The sequence below is a fragment of the Lonchura striata genome, chromosome 21 (genome assembly GCF_050655825.1).
Source record: "Lonchura striata isolate lonStrDom1 chromosome 21, ASM5065582v1, whole genome shotgun sequence".
Lineage (NCBI taxonomy): Eukaryota > Metazoa > Chordata > Aves > Passeriformes > Estrildidae > Lonchura > Lonchura striata.
This window is the reverse complement of record NC_140723.1, coordinates 6,307,831-6,327,933: the sequence shown is the minus strand read 5'-3', so window position 1 is coordinate 6,327,933 and position 20,103 is coordinate 6,307,831. Positions and strand designations below refer to the sequence as shown.

At 43.9% G+C, this 20,103-nt stretch overlaps 2 protein-coding genes across 20 annotated transcripts; both read left to right on the top strand.

Annotated features, from left to right (window-relative positions):
• The first annotated feature begins 46 nt into the window (after nt 1-46).
• On the top strand, nt 47-11,847 carry MFN2 (mitofusin 2). Of its 5 annotated transcripts, none has more exons than XM_021547201.3 (19): nt 47-90; nt 451-583; nt 1,093-1,271; nt 1,946-2,081; nt 2,434-2,596; nt 3,099-3,223; nt 3,519-3,627; nt 3,720-3,827; nt 4,215-4,368; nt 4,608-4,675; nt 4,830-4,951; nt 5,265-5,391; nt 5,563-5,667; nt 6,072-6,174; nt 6,815-7,035; nt 7,174-7,323; nt 7,576-7,772; nt 8,134-8,268; nt 8,904-11,847. In XM_021547201.3, exons 3-19 carry the CDS (start codon nt 1,097-1,099, stop codon nt 8,971-8,973), a joined length of 2,268 nt encoding a protein of 755 aa, XP_021402876.1. In that variant the 5' UTR covers nt 47-90; nt 451-583; nt 1,093-1,096; the 3' UTR covers nt 8,974-11,847. The 5 variants fall into 5 exon arrangements, with proteins under 5 accessions (XP_021402876.1, XP_085415070.1, XP_021402875.1 ...); XM_085558944.1 differs by having other exon boundaries at nt 349-583; XM_021547200.3 differs by having other exon boundaries at nt 47-208.
• Nucleotides 11,848-12,558: 711 nt separating this feature from the next.
• Nucleotides 12,559-20,099, top strand: MIIP (migration and invasion inhibitory protein). 15 transcript variants are annotated; one of them, XM_085558965.1, is made up of 11 exons: nt 12,559-12,702; nt 14,000-14,136; nt 14,248-14,419; nt 14,946-15,413; nt 16,054-16,156; nt 16,594-16,705; nt 16,915-16,979; nt 17,415-17,544; nt 17,917-18,013; nt 18,751-18,879; nt 19,173-20,099. In XM_085558965.1, the coding sequence occupies exons 3-11, from the start codon at nt 14,249-14,251 to the stop codon at nt 19,320-19,322; spliced, it is 1,425 nt and encodes a 474-aa protein (XP_085415091.1). In that variant the 5' UTR covers nt 12,559-12,702; nt 14,000-14,136; nt 14,248; the 3' UTR covers nt 19,323-20,099. The 15 variants fall into 15 exon arrangements, with proteins under 15 accessions (XP_085415091.1, XP_085415088.1, XP_085415090.1 ...); XM_085558962.1 differs by having other exon boundaries at nt 12,564-12,702; nt 13,980-14,136; XM_085558964.1 differs by lacking the exon at nt 12,559-12,702 and adding an exon at nt 12,709-13,035.
• The last annotated feature ends 4 nt before the right edge of the window (nt 20,100-20,103 follow it).

Below are 20,103 nucleotides of genomic sequence, written 5' to 3'. Positions count from 1 at the left end.
CCCCGCGCGCGGCGCGCGGCGGTGACGCGCGCGGCCCGCGCCTCGCGGGCGGCGGGGTGACATGGCGGCTGTGGGGGAGCGGCCGTGAAGGTGAGCCACGGGCGGGGCCGGCCCGAGGGGACCTGGCAGCTGCTCCAGGCCGGCCCGCTCTCTCTGAGGGTCACCTCCGGAGGAGCAGGGACAGGGATAAGGATAAGGGCAGGGACGGGTGAGTGCGGGACCCTCTGGGGAAGGGTCCTGAGGGGGCGCGAGGCGGGCATGAGGGGTCCCTTCCCGCCCTTTTCTCTCCTCTGAGGGGGAGGCGGCGTCCGTCCGCCGCATTAACCCAGCGCATTCTCGGGGCAGCAGAGCCCAGAGCATCCCTGAGGCACACCGGGATGGCGGGGAGCAGAGCCCGTGACGGCGGAGCTCGGTAGCCTGTGTCCGTCATCCGCGGTCACTCTGCCACAGGGCCGGAGACCGGCTGGACTCGGCGTCGCTGAAGGGGCTGCGGACGGAAGGCAGGGAAAGCTGCTGTCATTTGTCTTCGAGAGGGCCTCAAGCTGGCCATGCGTGACTTGTGAAAACGTAACTCATCCTGAAAGTAAGCAGAGGATGGGGAGGAGTGATCACTGCTAGCCTGTTTATTGGAAGGGAGAAAGAAAGAGTTTTGGGTTATTTATTTTTTTTTTCTGATGCATGAGTTGTATAAAGTGGAACAATTTGTGAAAGAAAGAAGATAGTCCTTAAAATTCATATTTATCTAATTCTTGTAAAGATGCTTGGTTGGATCACAGAATCATGGAATGGTTTGGGTTGGAAAGGGCCTTATAGATTATCCAGTTTCACCCCCTGCTGTGGGCAGGGGCACGTTCTGCCAGACGTGGATCAAGTCCTGTCCAACCTGGCCTTGAACACTTCCAGGGATGGGGCAGCCACAGCTTCTCTGTGCAACCAGGGCCTCCCCACCCTCACAGGGAAGAATTTCTTCCCAATATCCCATCTCCTGCCCTCTGTGAGTGGAAAGCCTTTGCCCTGTGTCCTGTCACTACACCCTCTTGGATAGATGTTGACACTTGGTGACACTGCTCTTTGCTGGATTTTTCCCTGTAGCGCAATGTCCCTGTTGTTTACTCGTTCCAACTCAATAGTTGCAGTGAAGAAGGATAAAAGACACATGGCTGAGGTAAATGCTTCTCCACTTAAACATTTTGTCACTGCAAAGAAGAAAATCAATGGTATCTTTGAACAGTTGGCTGCGTACATCAATGAGAGCTCCTTGTTCCTAGAAGGTAATTTGAGTTCTTGAACTATGAGTGCTCTACCTACATGTGAATTCCCCCAGAATATGCACCAACCCCCTCAATCAGTTAAACAGCACTGCTAAATCTGTGTTTATTTAGACATGCACGTCAGTTTATGCATTCATGTTTGTAAGAAAAACCAAAAATTATTTTGTTCGATTTGTGTGGAGTTCAGGTTCATATTTTGAAGATGAGAAGTTCATGCATGTTAAGAATCTGAGCTAGTTAGGGAGCTATGCTTGGTGTTTATGTTTGGGAGATTTTTAATGAATGACACAACTCCAGTAGGTATTTTTTGCCCATAATCCTTTCAATATTCTTGCCTGAACAGATCATTGTGACTGACATGTAACATACGCCAGTAATTGGCTTTAACAGCTTAAGGCACACACAGGTTTTACCTCTAAGGGTGCTGGAATGTTTCCAGTGTTGCCTGTTCTGTTCAAGGCAGTCCCAAGGGTGAACAGTTATGAGATACACAAAAGCGTCCAGTTGATAAATCCTCATGTAAAATTACTTCAGGGTGTAATTGCCTATGTCAAGAACACCCATGTAAGCTGTGGGACACAGATGTTAGCTGATAGCATTACAGAGAGGGGTTTCACCCAGGTCTGACCCACATGGCTTCTGGCATTCAGAGACATGATCTATTTTGATTTTAGAAACACACAAGAATGCAGAGCTTGATCCTGTCACCACAGAAGAGCAGGTACTGGAAGTCAAAGGCTACCTGTCAAAAGTCAGCGGTATTAGTGAAGTGTTGGCAAGACGACATATGAAAGTTGCTTTTTTTGGGAGGTGAGTCACATGCTTGTGTTGCCTACGCTCCCCATTCGGCAAAGCATTTGAGTATTGTAGCAAGTAAAAAACATTTATATAAACATTAGTGCTTTAGCTTTTGCTTGCAATGTCTGTGTCCCTGATACAGGTGCTCTTGTAAACTGGAAGCGGGTATTGTATGACATAATTCTTCAATTTGAAGAATTCTTTAAACAGGGAAATAGAAAAGTCTTTTCGCAGGTTGCTTCTAGCAGCTAAATTGTTAATGGCTCTGGTACAACTTGGCTGCAGCAAACTTGCTTTTTGTAATATTGAAATGAGCACACCTGGTTCTTGGAAGCCTGAAACACTGTCCTTAATGTGACTGCAGGACAAGCAATGGGAAGAGCACAGTGATAAATGCCATGCTGTGGGACAAAGTTCTTCCTTCAGGAATTGGACACACCACTAATTGCTTCTTGCGTGTAGAAGGGACAGATGGACATGAGGCTTTCCTGCTAACTGAAGGTTCAGAGGAAAAGAAGAGTGTTAAGGTACAATTTCCTTAAACATAAGGTTAAGGATAAGAGCTCTTCAGAAATGTCAGAAAAGGAAAGAAAAAAAATGTCATACTTAAGGATTCTACTCATTAAAGGAGTGAAGATGACGAATGAGTCTTTGTTAGATGTAGGAAGTAAGGAATGAAGCAAGTTACAGAATGAGGACTTGTTTGTTTTATGGAAGAGATGGTATGTTGTATTTGTTAGTGATAGCAGGGAACAATGACTCGGGAAGTTCTGAGCTTTGTATAACTGACATGGTAATTCCTGGTAATTCCTCAGTAGCCTTTCCTGGCAGTAGCCTCTCTCCTAAACTCTCACTAGCAGTTGCCTTTTTACTAGGACACTCAAGAAGGTTTTATCTGGAAAACATTCCAGAGAGAAAATAATTTCAACTTGGGCTTTATCTCAAATTATTTGTGAACAGCTCTGAATGGAGGATAATTCTGTTAGTGGGTCTTAGCATACAGGAAATGTTATTTCCATCTCTTTGTAGACTGTAAACCAGCTGGCTCATGCCCTTCATCAGGATGAACATCTGAATGCTGGCAGCCTAGTCAGTGTAATGTGGCCCAATTCCAAATGTTCTCTCTTAAAGGACGACCTGGTGCTGATGGACAGGTGAGAAATAACTTTCTTTCCTTTCCTGCTTATCACAGACTAATTATGGAAATGTTTTCTAATACATATTTAACAAACCTCAAGGGAATTGACCCTGTAGTGACCAAAGTCCCTTGCTGTAATTAACAGTGCGATTTTCTTGGTCATTACTTCCTTTTAGCCTGTACTCTGTCACCTCAGGGCAGTGTAGGTCAGACATGGGATATTAATGCTCTGAAAAGCTCTTATTAACTTCTTAAATTCTGTCTTTGCTGTATTCACAGCACAGTAATATCTCATTTCTCTTTGTTTCTAGCCCTGGCATTGATGTAACCACAGAGCTGGACAGCTGGATAGACAAATTCTGTCTTGATGCTGATGTATTTGTCCTGGTGGCAAATTCTGAATCAACATTGATGCAAACTGTACGTGCAACTCCACTTGTTCAATGAGTTTGGCTAAAGGTTAAAAATATTTGACACATTAATTTAAAGAGGTTTTGTTTCATTTTCCTTAGGAGAAGCAGTTCTTTCACAAGGTGAATGAACGTCTATCTCGACCCAATATATTTATTTTAAATAACCGTTGGGATGCATCTGCCTCTGAACCAGAATACATGGAAGAGGTTTGTGATGTGTTTAAACTACTTCTCTTTGCATGGATATTATGGAGTCTGTTTTGACTCTGGTCCTTGGGGATACAATCAGTGCTATGTGATGATTTTACAGGTTGGATTTTTATCACCTTATTGTGGAGACTAGAGGGAACATAGACTAGTGATCAGGACATGACTCTTGACATTTCTGAGCAGGGAATCAAGGTCTCACAGGGCACCTTTGAAGTTAGATACTTTAGAAAACCTCTGGAAAATTCCATTAAATAGCAAAATTTTATTTTCATGCTTTTTTGGTGGCTTAGACCAGCAGAGGGCATTTGGGTGCCTGGTCTAACCTTTCAGAGGTGGATAATGTGGATTTAACTGCATGTGTGGTTTATCGTGGCTACCCCTCAGGTGCGCCGGCAGCACATGGAGCGCTGCACTGGGTTCCTGGTGGATGAGCTGGGTGTGGTGGATCGAGCCCAGGCAGGGGATCGGATTTTCTTTGTGTCTGCAAAAGAAGTGCTGAATGCCAGGATTCAGAAGGCTCAGGGGATGCCAGAAGGAGGTGAGGAAAGCTAGCAGAAACTTTCCATTGACTTAGGCATGAAAATAGAGAGCATCTTGTTTCAAAAAATGTATAAAATTGGGTTAGGCCAAATTATTAATAAGGCAATCACAGCGGAAGGGGTGACTTAGTAGCACTTTTACATTGGGTTCAGTGTAAAGCAAGAGCATTTCCTGATGTCCAACCTCTGATTGCTTTCTCAAAATTTAAGTGGTTGTTTTGTGCGTTCCTTCTCTCAGGTGGAGCATTGGCAGATGGATTTCAAGTAAGAATGCTTGAATTTCAAAGCTTCGAGAGAAGGTTTGAGGTGAGCATTATGTATGCCAATGTTTTGGTCAGATTTTACTCCTGTAAGACTGGAATTCATGGGGACATCTTTTGGAAATAGGTTGTACAGGAAGGAGAAATTGTGTCAGTATAGTTCTGCCTGCTGCTAATCTTGGGCTGCCTTTTGTACACAGGAATGTATCTCACAGTCAGCAGTAAAAACAAAATTTGAGCAGCATACGGTGAGAGCGAAGCAGATTGCAGAAGATGTTCGTCTCATCATGGACTCCGTGCATGTTGCTGCCCAGGAACAGAGGTGAGAACTGTGCTGGTGCTTGTTTAACTGAAGTTTGTATTCTGGGAGAGATGTAAGGGAACCTGAGCATTTGAAATGCAAAGCAGAATACAGCATGTTTGAGAGCAGGAAGGACATGTATTGGTGGTCTTGCTTCTAGTGAATTATGGAAGTATTGGGAAAGGACCTGTGCCATGACTGTGTAATGCATTGCAGATACTTACATGTTTGGTTACTGGACAGGAAAATCTGTCTTACTTCTGGAATTCAAATATATTTATAGATCAAAAATGCATTTATGTGGCATTTTGAAGGACAGGGTTTTTTTCACCAGAGTTTACTGTCTGGAAATGCGTGAGGAACGTCAGGATCGTCTAGGGTTTATTGACAAACAGCTGGAGCTCCTTACTCAAGACTACAAGCGGAAAATCAAACAAATCACCGAAGAGGTGGAGAGGCAGGTAGGGAGGAGTGTCTGTGGAAAACTGGATTGTCTGAAACAGCTACCAGTATGGTGGGGAAAAAGTGCAGTGCTGACAAAGCTTTGAAGTACTAAAAATGTGGGAGATACATATGGGAAGAGGAGAAAAGCTGTCAGAAGCTTTATTTTCTCTCCTGTGCTGTTTCTCTAGGTGTCAAATGCAATGGCAGAAGAAATTAGACGGCTCTCAGTGTTGGTAGATGAATACCAAGCAGACTTCCATCCATCTCAAGTAGTTCTTAAAGTGTACAAGAGCGTAAGTCATGTTTGCTTAAGCAATTTAAGAGACCTTTTTTAGCTCTGAGTAATTATGCCAGCCTATTGTTAGACATCTCAGTCTTCCAGTTAGGATATGAGCTAAAGCTTTAGTTTTTTAATGATCTCAATAATAAATTGATACATGTTATATCATATTATATAGATTGAACAGAACATTTCCTGAACTAAAGAGTCTTGTGTGAGATTTCTTTTTTTAATTTGCCTTTTCATCCCCTTCACTGAAAACTGGGGGGAGGTATGAAATTAATGTTAGAACACTGGGCAGACAGATTGTGTGCTCCTGTTTTGGGAGGGTCTTTTTAACTAGCAAGCTCTAGCACCTTCAGCCTGCATCTTAGCTATGTTTATTCTCATCTTAATAATCCTTTTTTTGTTTGTCAGGAGCTGCATAAGCACATTGAGGAGGGCCTGGGCCGTAACATGTCAGATCGTTGCTCCAGTGCTATCACAACTTCCCTGCAGACAATGCAGCAAGAAATGATAGGTCAGTTCTACAGGCAATATTTCCCTTTCTCTTCTCTTGAATTGCAATGTGAAGTAACTAGGTAGATGTTCTGGGTTTCTCATTAATCCAGTGGCTGATGTGCAGCTGACACCATCTTAGTTTCCATCTTGATGAGTAACGTTGTTGTGCAGAGATTCTGTCTCTGAACTTAAGCAGTGATTTCCTGATGAACATGTACAGTCACAATGTAATCCTTATGACAGACTGGAACTGTGGTGAAATTTGGGAGATTCTCACACCAAATCCTAATGAAATACAAAGTACTTGTAACTAGGTGCCTGTCTGAATATGGGACCGTAGTGCCTAAAGAACTGGGTTTCAGATTTTGTTTTCCAAGGTTTTGCTAATCTGTAAACTTTACCAGCTACCTCTAAGGATTTTGGAGGGTCCATGGAAAGATTTTCTCCTGGGTTGGTTTGAAGAAACAAGAATTGAATAATAATTGATGATGTATCTGTTACTTTGCAATATGCTTGGCTTATGAAATTTAACATACTAAGAAAACTGAGTGTAGAGGATGAAATAAGTCATTAGCACCCTGATTATAGACTACAAGACCAGTGAATTCTTGTGAACTCAACAGCCGTTTTTTGCGTGTTTTTGTTTTCTCTCTGTGTAGATGGTTTAAAACCCCTCCTCCCAGTCTCTGTGCGGGGGCAGATAGACATGTTAATTCCCCGGCAGTGCTTCATGCTCAGCTATGATCTGAACTGTGACAAGCTTTGTGCCGACTTCCAGGAGGACATAGAATTCCATTTCTCTCTTGGATGGACAATGCTGGTGAACAGATTTTTGGGACCAAAGAATGGCCGTCGGGCCTTGATGGGCTATAATGACCAGGTAGAGCACCTCATTGAGTGTTTGGGGTAGATATTCATTATTTCAATGGCTGCTGAAGTTCCTTTGGTGGGAAGAGCAGCGATTCGCCTCCTTTTATTCTCTCCTTTGATTTTGTTTTGTCCCTGCTTTTTTAATTAGGTTCAGCGCCCTTTAACACCAGCAAATCCCAGTCTGCCTCCTTTGCCTCAGGGCTCTATGACCCAGGAAGAACTCATGGTGTCCATGGTGACTGGACTGGCCTCTTTAACCTCCCGAACTTCCATGGGGATCATCGTGGTTGGTGGTGTGGTATGTGTGCATTCTAGGTAGCATTTTTATAACTTAAGTTGGAACACTGATGTCAAAAGCACTTGCACTGCCGAATCCTGTAGATATTTGCTATTGACAGATAGGTGATAGGAAATAGAAAACCTATTTTCTCCTTTGATCTTCCATTTGTGTATAGTGAGCTGATTTTGCAATGCTCTGTGCACCATTGTTGGGGTGAAGATCAGTGTGAGATGATGACCGTGTAATTTGTTGATCCTTGTGCTGCTGCAGGTCTGGAAGGCCGTGGGCTGGAGGCTGATTGCTCTCTCCTTTGGCCTTTATGGGCTGCTCTACGTGTACGAGCGCCTCACCTGGACCACCAAGGCGAAGGAGAGAGCGTTCAAGCGGCAGTTCGTGGAGTACGCCGGGGAGAAGCTGCAGCTCATCGTCAGCTACACGGGCTCCAACTGCAGCCACCAGGTCCAGCAGTGAGTTCCCTATGTTCAGCTAACGCCTTATGGGAATTCTGTTGTTTAGGGTCTTTTATTTTTACCTTGTTAAAAATAAGGTAACTTCATGCTGAATTCCAGATTTTAAAAAATGTAATGACGCATGTTTTGTAATAACATTACTTTTATTTTGAATATGTAGTGTTTGGGTGCTGTTAGGTATTAGTCTTAATATACTTCCATGTCTCAAATCAAAATGCTCTGATATATTCTTGTGCAGAAGTGGAAAGATGAGTGTCTCAGTCACAATACCATTATCCCTATACATGAAAGGGATTTATTCCTTGAATGTGCTGCTTGATCTTACTTTCCGTCATACTCAACTCTTCTTGTTTCATAGAGAGCTTGCTGGAACGTTTGCTCATTTGTGTCAGCAAGTGGATGTCACACGGGAGAACCTTGAGCAAGAAATTTCTGCCATGAATAAAAAAATAGAAGTTTTGGATTCACTGCAGAGCAAAGCAAAACTGCTCAGGTGAGATTTGATTGTTCCATACACTTGTTTTTCATGTGATTGCCCCAGGATGTTCATATGAGCTGTAGCTTAGAGTTCATTTTGTCTTTGTCATAGCACTTGATGTGCAGATACCAGCACTTTTCCCTACCAAGTCATGTTCCCTTTCACTAGGTACTTTCCTGTGGACTGTTGACAGTCATTTAAAGCTTCTGTCTCACAAAGCACTTTTTTCTTCCTGTTTTTTATTTTTTTGGAATTACAGTTCTTCCTATTTATGAAAATACACAGTCTTCCACTCCTACAAACTTCTTTAGGCCCTTATAAAATTATGCAAAAAGTCTTGCCTTCACCTTTGTACTCAGTTGTCTGCTGCTTTCTTTACCCTGCAGAGGATGTTGGGAGGACTTTTTCAAACATACCTTACCTACACAGTAAGGCCAATGTGAAGTTGTGTCCCAAATCTCTGTTTAAACCTCAAAGCTTAGGGACTGAGAGCAGGGAAGCATTTTTGACTGCAAAGGAACGCCAGCAGCCTTTTGGAATGAACCTCTGGCACTCCATGCCTTGCTGTATACTCATTTTTGCTGCACTTCTTTCTGACTGGCTTTAGAAGAGCTGTTTCATTCACCTAACAAACCTTTGTGTCCTTGCAGGAACAAAGCAGGTTGGCTTGACAGCGAGCTCAACATGTTCACACATCAGTATCTGCAGCAAAGCAGATAGTGTGAGAAAAAGAGAAAAACAACAGTTTCCCTTCAGTGCTCTCTTAATTACTGCAGAGAACATGGTGGGTGATGGAATTCTCTAAAGGGAATGAGCAAGAACATATTGCTGTGTTTCCAGTTGCTGTGTGAACAGTAGGATTCTGCTTCCCTGTTCTGTGTCCCACCTCTAAACACTACTTGTTAATAACTCTTCTTTTTCCTTGTGAGACCAGGTTACTTCAGGAGGAATGTGTGCTATATACATTTACAGGGGGCTTTTACTGTACTTCATTTTGCTTTAAACAAAGCAATCAAGCAAATGTTTATCAGGTTAAAAGTTATTCTGATACATCTTTATTGAGTAATTTGTTTTACTTCATAAAGATAACTTTTGACTTCCAAGCCCCAGGTTGACGTATGTGTGACAAGCAGCTGGTTGACTAAACACAAATCACACACACACAGACATGATGGTGGTTTCACAAAGCATTTGTAGCCCACACAGGCTTGTCTCTGAGGTTAACATTCCGTTATTCTAGAACATAACAGAAAATCACAATGTCCCTGCATAGAAAGGTTTATTGCTCTCAGGATGCTTAAAACCTGTGAACAAAACCCAGTTATCCTCTGGAGCAAGAGGGATTAAGATTTTCTTTGGTAAGCTTAGTGATATGGAGTTAGTTTCTTCCTCTTAAGAGCTCTTTAATAACACAGTCCAGCCCATTTCCTGTCGTGGACACGTAGTTTGCAAAGACAGAACGAGTTCTGGCGAAGGAGATAGTGCTGATAATTTGGCAGCTTGTTGAAGAAGAAAACTAGGAAAGAGAAGCCAGTTGACACAATGTAAAGCACTGCATGATGAGCTCAGCTGATGAATGTGGGTTTTTTTTGGAAAAGCACAGCTGTCTTTCTGGAAGCAGGCCTGTGGAATTCCCTTACCACTATGTGGCCACAAGAACAGCATGTGGATTACACGCTGTAAGAGATGTTGCTTCATGTAGAGTTCCCACATGATGTTACAGTCTGGGCAGCAATAGGATTTGGTATGTTTTCTCTTCTGTTAAAAGTATCACGACATGCTGGCAAGTACAGCTCCTGTGGGGTGGGGGGAGTTGTGGCTCTTGTAGTTGATGCCAGGGCAAGAATGGCTTAAAGCAACTTAGTTTTTTAAATACATTATTTATTTGCAAATACATTAAATTAATTGTTGAGTTTTGCCCTGATGCATTTAGAATATAATATTTGGGAATTGTAAGGACTTGAGTCTTTTCCAGTTGGAATTGACAAATAAAAAAGTCTGGCTGATTTTAGGAGCCTTAAGGATTAAGTTCCTCTCCTGCAAGCTTCTTTTCTCCTTGTGGGTCAGTATTTTGCCACATGTTGGTTATAATCTTTTTGTTGCCAACAAAATGTCTGAGGAATCCAGATTCAGATCCTGTGGTTCTGAGGTTAGTGACAATCTGTATCTCTTCAGCATCACACACACAAAATATGTTCTGTCTTTGAGGAGGTCCCACCTGAATTCAGAGCTACTCAGTAGTGGGGTGTTTTTCATATTGACAAAGAGATTTTTCCCTTGAAAATGGCTTTAGGATTTCTCATTCATGATCAGGTGTAAATATATGGGCCTGTGATAAGTGCCATGTTTTTCAAATCATGGAAATTCCAGAAAGAAGCTGCCTGATACTTGAGGGAGTAAAAATAGTGAAATGTCAGTAAGTACTTCTTAGGTAAGGCTGTTCAGAGATTTGCAGAAAGACTTGAGGAATCTTGTTTGTGTATGACCTGGCAGTGAGACATCCCTAGAATGCAGAAGGGAAAAACTTTCCCTTCCAGTAGAAGGCTTTGACTCCAACTCAGACTGAAAAGCTGTTTCTATCAGAAGGTTTTTTTGACCTTGACTGGGTTCCTCAGGCATCCACCAGAATGAGAATGTAGATATGATCAAATTTGAGAACGAGCAAGAAAGAAATTAAGAGTCCTTGCTTTTGGAAGTGTGTACTCTGAGCTTGTGGTGAAGTATATTGGAGTAAGTGGAATCATCTTGTCTTCTGCAGATCTTGGTTGAATAAATTTAAATCTTTACTCTCTCCAGCTGTCACACACACAGCTATAATAAGCTATGTTCTGTTCTATTGAGTGAAAATACTAAGCATGTCCCTAATACACAAGGATATTGTCAATTCCAGGTCAAGGCAGAGGATGATGTTCTGCTGCTTAGTAGTGTTACCTCTTCATCAGGCCTTCAGGGGAAATCTGATAAATGAGCTGATCTTTAAGCCAAGTGTCTTATCCGTGAAGGGAAAAGAGATTGAATCTTAGAGCCCAGTGTCTTGCTGCTGTGTGTGTGTCTGATGCTGCTCAGGCCTGGGTGCTGTTGGCATTCTCACTGCAGAACTCACTAACCCACAGAATGGGGGAAAGAACCACTTGAACTATTTCAGAAACAGAGCTGCTAACGTGTGTGAGTGTAACCCTTGTCCTGGAAGCCCAAGTGATCGTGAGTCAAACTTTTAACAGACAGGCCTATAAGCTGGATTCCTCTGAAACAAATTACAGCTGTACTTCTTTAATTGAGAGTGGTAGAGGAATGAACACTATCATGAGTTTGTTCTATTCTGATTTTTATAAAGAATGCTAAATTATTCCTTAAAACAGGTGATTCCAGGAACAGTCTTCCCTAAACTCCCATTAAAGAAGGTCAGCTGAATTCACTTTTATCTTATTGCTGCTACTTACTTTTCCTCTTGCATTATGTTGATGGAGCTCTTCAAAATACTCTTACCAGTGGGTTTTCTCTCTGCTGTATTTAAGGTGATAAATTTGCATGAGTTAGTCCTGTAACAGTGCTGTAAACAATGGAAACCAAAATAAAAATGAATTGGAAAAAACATTTCTTCTGATGTGTCCTGCATGTTGTGATAGTTTCCCAGTGTAAGCAGTATCAGCTTACATCAGTATGTATAGCTTTGTTGCTTTGTTACTGAATTGCATGTGTGACATTAGTGACCTTTTTCTGTGTTTGAAAATTAACAAGGAGATCAATGATACTGAACTGCCTGATAGAAAGCTTTTAGTTGCACTAAAATTGTCAGTATTGAATCAATGATTTCTTGAGAATATTGCAGGAAACAATAGTGAGCAACTACTGAGTTGGCCTGAAACTCTGGTAGATCAGTATCCTCGGCCGGTAAGTTACATCGGGGAAGTCAAATTTCCCGTGATCACTTTTCAAAACAACAACCGCGGGTGTTGTTTTGGGCGGGTCGCTCGGGGTACGCGTCCCTTCCGGCTCGGAGCGCCGCGGGCGGCCGGGGCTCGGTCCCGCGCGGCCGCCCCGCGCATGCCGGGAGGAGCGGCGGGGCGGGCAGCTCGAACGGCCGCCCGGGGAGTCCCGGCGGCTCCCGGAGCCGGGCGGGCATCCCCCGAGCCGGGCCGGCATCCCCGGAGCGGGGCGGGCATCCCCGGAGCCGGGCGGGCATCCCCCGAGCCGGGCCGGCATCCCCGGAGCCGGGCGGGCATCCCCGCAGCCGGGCCGGCATCCCCCGAGCCGGGCCGGCATCCCCCGGAGCGGGGCGGGCATCCCCCGAGCCGGGCGGGCATCCCCCGAGCCGGGCCGGCATCCCCGGAGCCGGGCCGGCATCCCCGGAGCCGGGCCGGCATCCCCCGAGCCGGGCCGGCATCCCCGGAGCCGGGCCGGCATCCCCGGAGCCGGGCCGGCATCCCCGCAGCGGCGGGGCCGGCGCAGGTGGGCCGGGAGCGCGGGGACTTGGAGCGCCGCGGGTTCCCGGCACTGCGAGGGAGGGAGGCAGGAAGGAAGGAAGGGTTCGCCGTTCTCTGCCCGCCTCCTGGGCAGGAAAGGGGAGTTTTACAGCGCTGTCCGCGCCGGAGCAGCGCGGAGTGTTGAACAGCTCGCAGGGAGGAGGGTTCTCGGCTCCCGAGACAACCGTTGTTCATTTCTAACTGCGGGAGGCGAAGCTCCTTTTCAAAAAGATTACAAATTACAGCACTTTCATAAACCAGAGCCCCCGGGCTTGGACGTGAAGGACTTGTAGATTATGCCAAGAGTGGACGTCATCTGGTAAAACCCTTCCAGAAAGTCCCTTGACTGATGTTATTTTCCGAGTATTTGCTTTCTGATAAGCAATGATAAGTGCATGCTCATCAAATCTATTAGCTGTGTCCTGTGAAGGCTGTGAGAACTACATTTTTTTTTCAAATTATCTCAAATTTAGTGCCTCAACACGGATATCTATTTAAGTTTTGTAGTGCACCTCTCCCTTATTTTTTTGTAACAAAGAGATGTTGTAGTTTGTTGATTATTAGCACTGCTGTTGTATCACATATGCATTTGATTCCTCATGTCCAGTTGCCGAGGTAGCAGATGCAAAAACAAATTAGATGAGCTTTGCAGAAAGTTTTGGGGATCCTTTAGACCTAAAGGTCCCAGAGAAACACACAGTCTTCTTAAGAAGATAATTTATCAGTCTAGTCAAAAGCAGTGTGGGAGTTTAGGTTTTGGGTTTGCAGCTGCTTTATTTAAAAATCCACTTTCTGCAAATGTAGAGGAGCTTGTGATATTGTAAAGCTGTCGGACAGTGTGACAGCCTTTCAGTCAAACTAGCTTTTATTTATTTATCTGTTTATTAACTCCTTTTTATCTTCCACTTCTAATAAAAGGTAATCCCTTTGTGGGATTTAATTAATTTGTGGGATTGGAATTGCCTGAACTGTAGTTGTGAGTCATAGTTGAGCCTTTTGGAGCCTTCCTGCCCAGGGAACATGGAAGACAGCTTTGACTCTATATTTCTTTTGGGGGTAGCAGATATATTCACATTAATTAGTTATATTTTGAATTTATGAGCATCCTGGTGTTACCACAATATAAATTTAAATGCTTCAGAAGAACATTACAGCAGAATTGCATAAGTATATTGCATAAGGCTAAATAATAGCCTCTAAACCAAATGCCTCTTATTTAGCTTTTTGATGTGAGTTTTTCATGTTTATTATTTCCTCTGTCAGAGTTTCTTTTCTCTATTAAGTCAGCTCCCAGTTTCTGAGTGCAAAATATTTGGCAGTATATCCAAGAGGAGAGAAGCATTGGTGGTGCTGGTTCTGGGCATAAGGGGTTTTGAGACTGGCTGATTTCTCAGGAGCAAGAATCAACATTTCAACAGCTGTGAGTATTTTTTAGGAAAAGTCTCCTGAGAGTGTGTCTGCTTCTTTACTTAATGTGGTGAATTTATGTAGTTCACTCTTCTTCTGGGTTTACATTAAAATGTTTTTGTAGAATGGACTTAGAGCTCCTGAAGAGGCTGCGCCAGGCCAGCCAGGACCTTCTGCAAAGGCTGAGAATGAAGCAGGAGGAAATCAGAAAAGGACTTCCCAGCAAGCAACTCCTTCCAGCATCTCTTCATGGCAGTGCAGCTGCTGAGAGATGGACCCCCTTGCCCAGGAGAGTGGTATGTGCTAGAAATTCAGGGAAGAAAATGGGTCTCTGTGACAGACAGCAGCTCTGCCTATGGTGTGGTGTGGTCAAGGAGACATATGGACATGAAAGAGCTCTTAGAAATTGCTATGTGAAATATGCAGTCTGTTAGAAAAGTAGCTGTCCTTTGGTTATTGTTTGCTCTGTGGTCTCAATCTGTTCTCCTGGCAAAGGGTTTGGAGATCAGTTCCTGCCTAAGAAAGGCAAGTTCCTTCTTCTAAGATAGGAATGAGCATTGTGGAACAAAATCCTTTTGTTTCTTCTAAGCACTAGGGCTGAAAGTTCAATGGTTCCTCAAATTGGGAAAAGCTGCATTTAGCTGGAAGTGGATCTCTTTCTTAGACTCTCCAGAACATAAGGATTTTTCTTTTTCCACCTTTAAAAGAATTCAAAAAAATGAACAGACTAGAATGAGAGTTTCATTTAATGAGTGAAATGTTCTTACAAAAGTTGTTTGTAGTCTGACTGATGATGTATGTTAAGATAGTCTGTCCTTACAGAAGGAAAATGAGGTCGATGCAGTAAAACCTACAGCTGACCCTGGAATAATGGTGTCTGTGGAGCCCAGAGCTGGCTCAGCCCTCAGTTCATCTCAGTCCAGCAACAGTGCCAGAGGGGTACAGCAACAACAAGTGAGCACACAGGAAGGAGCAGGTTTCCATTCCAGCTTTCCTGAGAAAGAGAAGAATGTTATGCCAGTGTCTGCAGTCATTACGTGTGGCAGAGAAATCTCCAGCGTGGATGGGGATGGTGGTGCTCAAGGAAGTCCAGAGAAAGAATCCTTCTCCCTGGGACATGGAGAGGACAGAAAACAGCTTGCTCTGCTGCATGGTTCCCATGAGAGAAGTCATCTGGGGCCATCACTGAGCAGAGTGCAAAATAAAGAGACCAGTGAGCAGCATGTGGTCATCAGAGAGCCCCATATCCCTAAATCAATCTTGCTGATGTCTCAGTCCAAAGAGTTGAAGGTAAATATTAAACCAATGCTTTTCTTATTTTCCCAAGTCTACAGAATGATGAGGAGGAAAGGCCAGGAGAACACAACCTCCCCTGTTCCCACTGTGTAAATTGGGAGTTGGGCTCAGAACTCTTCCCAGCTATACCAGCCAGGGGCTGTTGGCAGTTTGTTCAGGCCCTGCTTTCCTTAGCCAATGAACTGAAAGACCAGAAATCCATAACACTTCACTGTAAAGTGTTGTCTGTCTTTTGCATGTGCCATCCACACACTGAGGGAGACCAGGCAGGTGCAGTGCTGCTGTTCCACAGTTTGTCTCCTTAGGCATGAAGGGCTGTGATCATCCTCCAAGGCAGCACAGGTTGCCTCATCTTTGGCAGTGTGTGATGCAGCTCAGCATTTTGTTTAAAGCTCTGAAAAATCCTGCCTTGCTTGGGCAAGTCCCTGCCTCCTCTTTCTGTTTTATTTATTGACAAGACAAAGAGCTGGTGAGCAAATTACTGGTAGAGGCATAGCTGGAATCCAGTCTCAAACTGTCCCATCTAACTAAGCCACAGCTGTCCCATCTGAACAGCTTCCAGCTGTCTCCTCAGCTGTACCTTTGAATGTGCTGTCAGGTGATTAGGAAGTCTTTATGAATTGTTTTCTTTCAGAAGGAACCTCGTCATGTCACTTTTCAGCCTGATCCTGAAGAAGATGCCATACCTGTCAGCAGCTGGTCTGCCCGTCCTTTCCTGGGCTATGACTGGATTGCAGGTGAATCCTCACTCTAAAGCAAAGTTGTCAGTGTGATGTGGTGATATTTAGAGTTAAAACACAGTTTATGACCCCTTTGAGGTGTGCTGGAAGTGCTGTCCTGGAGCCAGCGCAGCAGGCCCCAGCAAAGGGGCTGCAGCTTTTTCTGAGGCTCCTCTCCAGACTAGAGGTGATCTGTGCTTACCTGGAGTGGTGAAGTGGAGTGGTATGGGAATTCAGGCAGCAAAAGGCAAAGCCTAGTGAGGTCAGAAGGGATACCAAATACCTGGAGTGAACGAATGCAATAAGGGACCCAAACCACACAGTAAATCTCTGGCTTGACATGATGTTCTGCCCTTCTCATTATCATTATTTTGCTTTGACTGTATCTTGTGAGGCTTGCTTTAGTACTTTCCCAAATTTTGTAAATCATTGAACTTTTTCCTTGGTATTCTCAGGGCTTCTTGATACAAAGTCTTCAGTAACAGAAAAATCTGATCAATACTTCGCTGAGCTGCAAGAGTTCCGACAGTCCAACAGAGAGACATGTATTCATCAGCAGCATCTGGAGTAAGTGGGAATGGAGAATGGCTGAAGCAGCAATGTTCAATCCCTTAGTAATCCCTGTAGTAATGATAAACATAGTCTGATTGGAGCAGGACATTGCAAGCGTGGCTTTGAGGGTCTTTATCTCTCAGTTATGTGTGCTTGGAAAAGGCAGTGCTGTTCAGAGGGTCAGCCCCTGTGTCACTAACTGATTTTCTTGTGTGTTTCTCTAGGCCCAAGGCTCTGGACTGCACAGGTCCTGAAGAAGAACTGGATTTGATAACTGATTCTCATAAGTGTAAGATCATATTTCTTTCTAATGCAATTTCTGTGAATAAACAACTAAGCAGTCTTTACCTGTCATCCTGTGAGAGCACCATGTCATGCAAGACCAGCAAGAGTGTGTTATTTTCAGCTGCTGCTTTTCAACCAGATTCAACTTTCTACTCCAAAGATACTTTGAGTCTTCTAGGATCCACTCTCAGTGTCATTTTAATTTGTCAGAGTTTCTTGTAATTGGCTAATGTTCTGTTTCTGAATTGAAGAGATTGAAGTTTTGGTTTTGCTTTTTAGGAACTTACTTGGGGACAGGAAATGTATAAGATATTTCAGGAAAAGCAGCTCTTTTTATAGAATGCAGATGTGGCAGTGTGGTAGAACACAGCTTTTTTGGTTGGGTTCAGGCACCTTGTGACAAACAAGAGCTATGATGAAGGTTTGTTCCTCCGTGCAGGTTTTTACTGTTATGGATTAAACCAGCGCCTCTTTACTGTCCCTGTGGATTCAGAATCTGCCTGCCCTGTGTGTAAAATCCCACGTACACACCAGCCCCCAGGGACACTGGAGGAGCCAACCTATGTCAGGTAAATAAGAATTACTGCTTTGTAATGTGCACAACCCAAGGAAACAACAGAGAAGAAAATCTGATCAGGGGAAGGAAAAAAGAGCGTCCCAACAGTTCTATAGAAGGTTCCTGTTCTCAAGGCAGAGATCTCTTGCTTAAAAACTCTTTCCCAATCTTAAGCACAAACAGTCTTGAAATCAATGAGAAATGCAGGTTTTGTCTGAATTTGGTCCAGAATCTGAATGGACATGTGAAGTGTCTACTGTCCTAACCCAGAATGGTTCACTTGGTTCACTCTGGGGCTAGACCCTTGGATTCTGAGTGGGAAGGCATGCAGATTCCCTGTGCCTCGGCAGAGGTGTAGGCAGTTACTTCCCTTGTGTGGTTCCAGGGTCAGCATTCCCAGGTCTGCCCTTTTGCCAGCCTACAAGTACAAAGCCCATCGCAGGAGGAGCTTTGAGCCAGCAGATGATCTGGCACTGCCTTCGGTAAGTTCCTGTCTTCCTGTTGATGGCACAGCCTCAGGTGGTCCTTGCTTTATAGCAAGAAGGAAAGAGAATCTGGCAGAGTTTCCACTAAAATTTTTGATGTGCATCTGTAAGATAGCCAGAATGTCCTTTGTAGGTTCTGAGTTCATGCCTTTGTGTGTGAGATAAGATGTATGATGTATTTCCAATGCTTTACAGTGCACAAAAGAAAATGCCATGTGGAGATTTGGCTGACTTGTTTCAGGCATTGGCCTCTCAACACCATGAACCATAGCTATGAGTAGCTGTGTTTGTTTCCACAGATGTTAAGGAGTCTGAAAGGCAGGTGTGTGTAAAGTATTCACAAAATCAGTAGTGGCAAGGGTGGATTTAAAGCTGCTGTTGTATGGCTGGTCCTGTATTCCAGCCAGTAGTCAATGCTGCAGGCAGTATTGTTAATTTAACCTAGCCCAGGCCTGGAGATTTCCAGGAAAGAGGTGGGAGGGAGCTTAGTTTGTGGTTTAGGGAACTGGATGAGTCAGTCGAGACCGGTTCAGAGGGGTCAGGTGCTTGAGTTGACAAAATGGGAAATCAGTTTAGAAAGACGGAAGTTCTCCTTTATTTGAGATTTCATTTCTTTCCTGTTAGTCATATAAAACTCCTCAAAAAATAATAGATTAATTACTCACTTAAATCTCCCTGTGCAGAAGTTACTTCTCAACAATAACAGGGCCACAATAGATAAAAAAAGGGAAAAGGATTCTCATCTTTTTTCACAGCATTGCCTGGCTGGCTGGGAAAACATGGTTCCTTCCAGCAACACCCTGCTCAGCAGTTTGGATCTGCGAGCCTCTCTGGAAGAGAAGGCTTCTCCCTGTCCTCACCTGGTAAGCACAGCCTCAAAAGTCCCAGGAGATGCTGGGAATTGCACAAATGGAAATTGCAGCCCCATCTCTAATGGGTGTGATTATTGGGGGCTGAGCAAACAGAAATTCCTGGAAGAGTATCTCCTTATCACTGCTGGGAAATGTTTTCCCTCTGCTAACTGGTGTGCACAGAGACAAAAGAGCAAATGGAGCTGAGTAAGAGGCAAAATCCTGTTCAGCTCACCAGTCTTCATCAAAATGGGAAAAGTCACTTTGGCATTCTTTGATTAACATCCTCTTTATTTGGATTCCAGGACTCGGTGTCCAGAGTGTCAGGAGAAGCCAGAACTGACAAGTTTCTACACCTGCCTCACTTGGCACACCTGAGGTGTAGCAGAGCAAACCCAGGCACCAGACAGCAGCTCTCAGTTCAGACCCCACTCCCTCAACACTCTGGATCATGACTTGATTGCCCTGGGGAAGGGATGGGCACAGCACGTGGAAACAACTCAGGAACAAAGCAATTTGGATAAAAATAACTCTTTGGACAGATTTTCCCCAGTTTTTGTAGTCGTGGGTGTATGTGAGCAGCCAATACACAGATCTGAGTTTGTACAGTCACTGTGTTCACTTCGCATTTTTTGCCTTTTACAGCTACTTCTGAGCAGCTGCATGAAGTGTCCCAGCTAGGGCTGGATAAAGTCATGTGTGCAGGATCATTAGTGCATCTGCCACCTCAGCTGAGTAACCAGCAGTGTAGCATAAACTCTGAATGCCAGGGTAAGGAACTGGCCTGTGAAGGGCCTGGCTCAGTGGAGTGAAACACTCCACTGTGTTTATACATATGTTTATTTCCAAATACTTGAAACATGGCACACAATCTTCTAGCATGTTAAACTTGAGTCCCTCAATGATTTGTAAAAATTTTAAAAATCCAGTTTATTCTCAGTGCAATGTGTGTAGCTACAGAGTGTAGTACATCAGAGTAACTTTGAATGTGAAAAGAAAGTTAAAATGAGATTTTATTCATCAATGAGCTAGATAATGCCTTAAAATGGTTGCATATTTTGCTTACCTCTACTTTTCCAAGTTTTCTGGAGATAAACCAAAAAAGCATTTTAGAATTTTTAAACTGTATTAAAACAAACTACTTCACATAGTGTGATTTGTCTGAACCTTATAGACCAGTCTTACTTTCCGTGTCTGAAAACAATAAAACTGATGTTTTATTTTGCTTTGAATTTT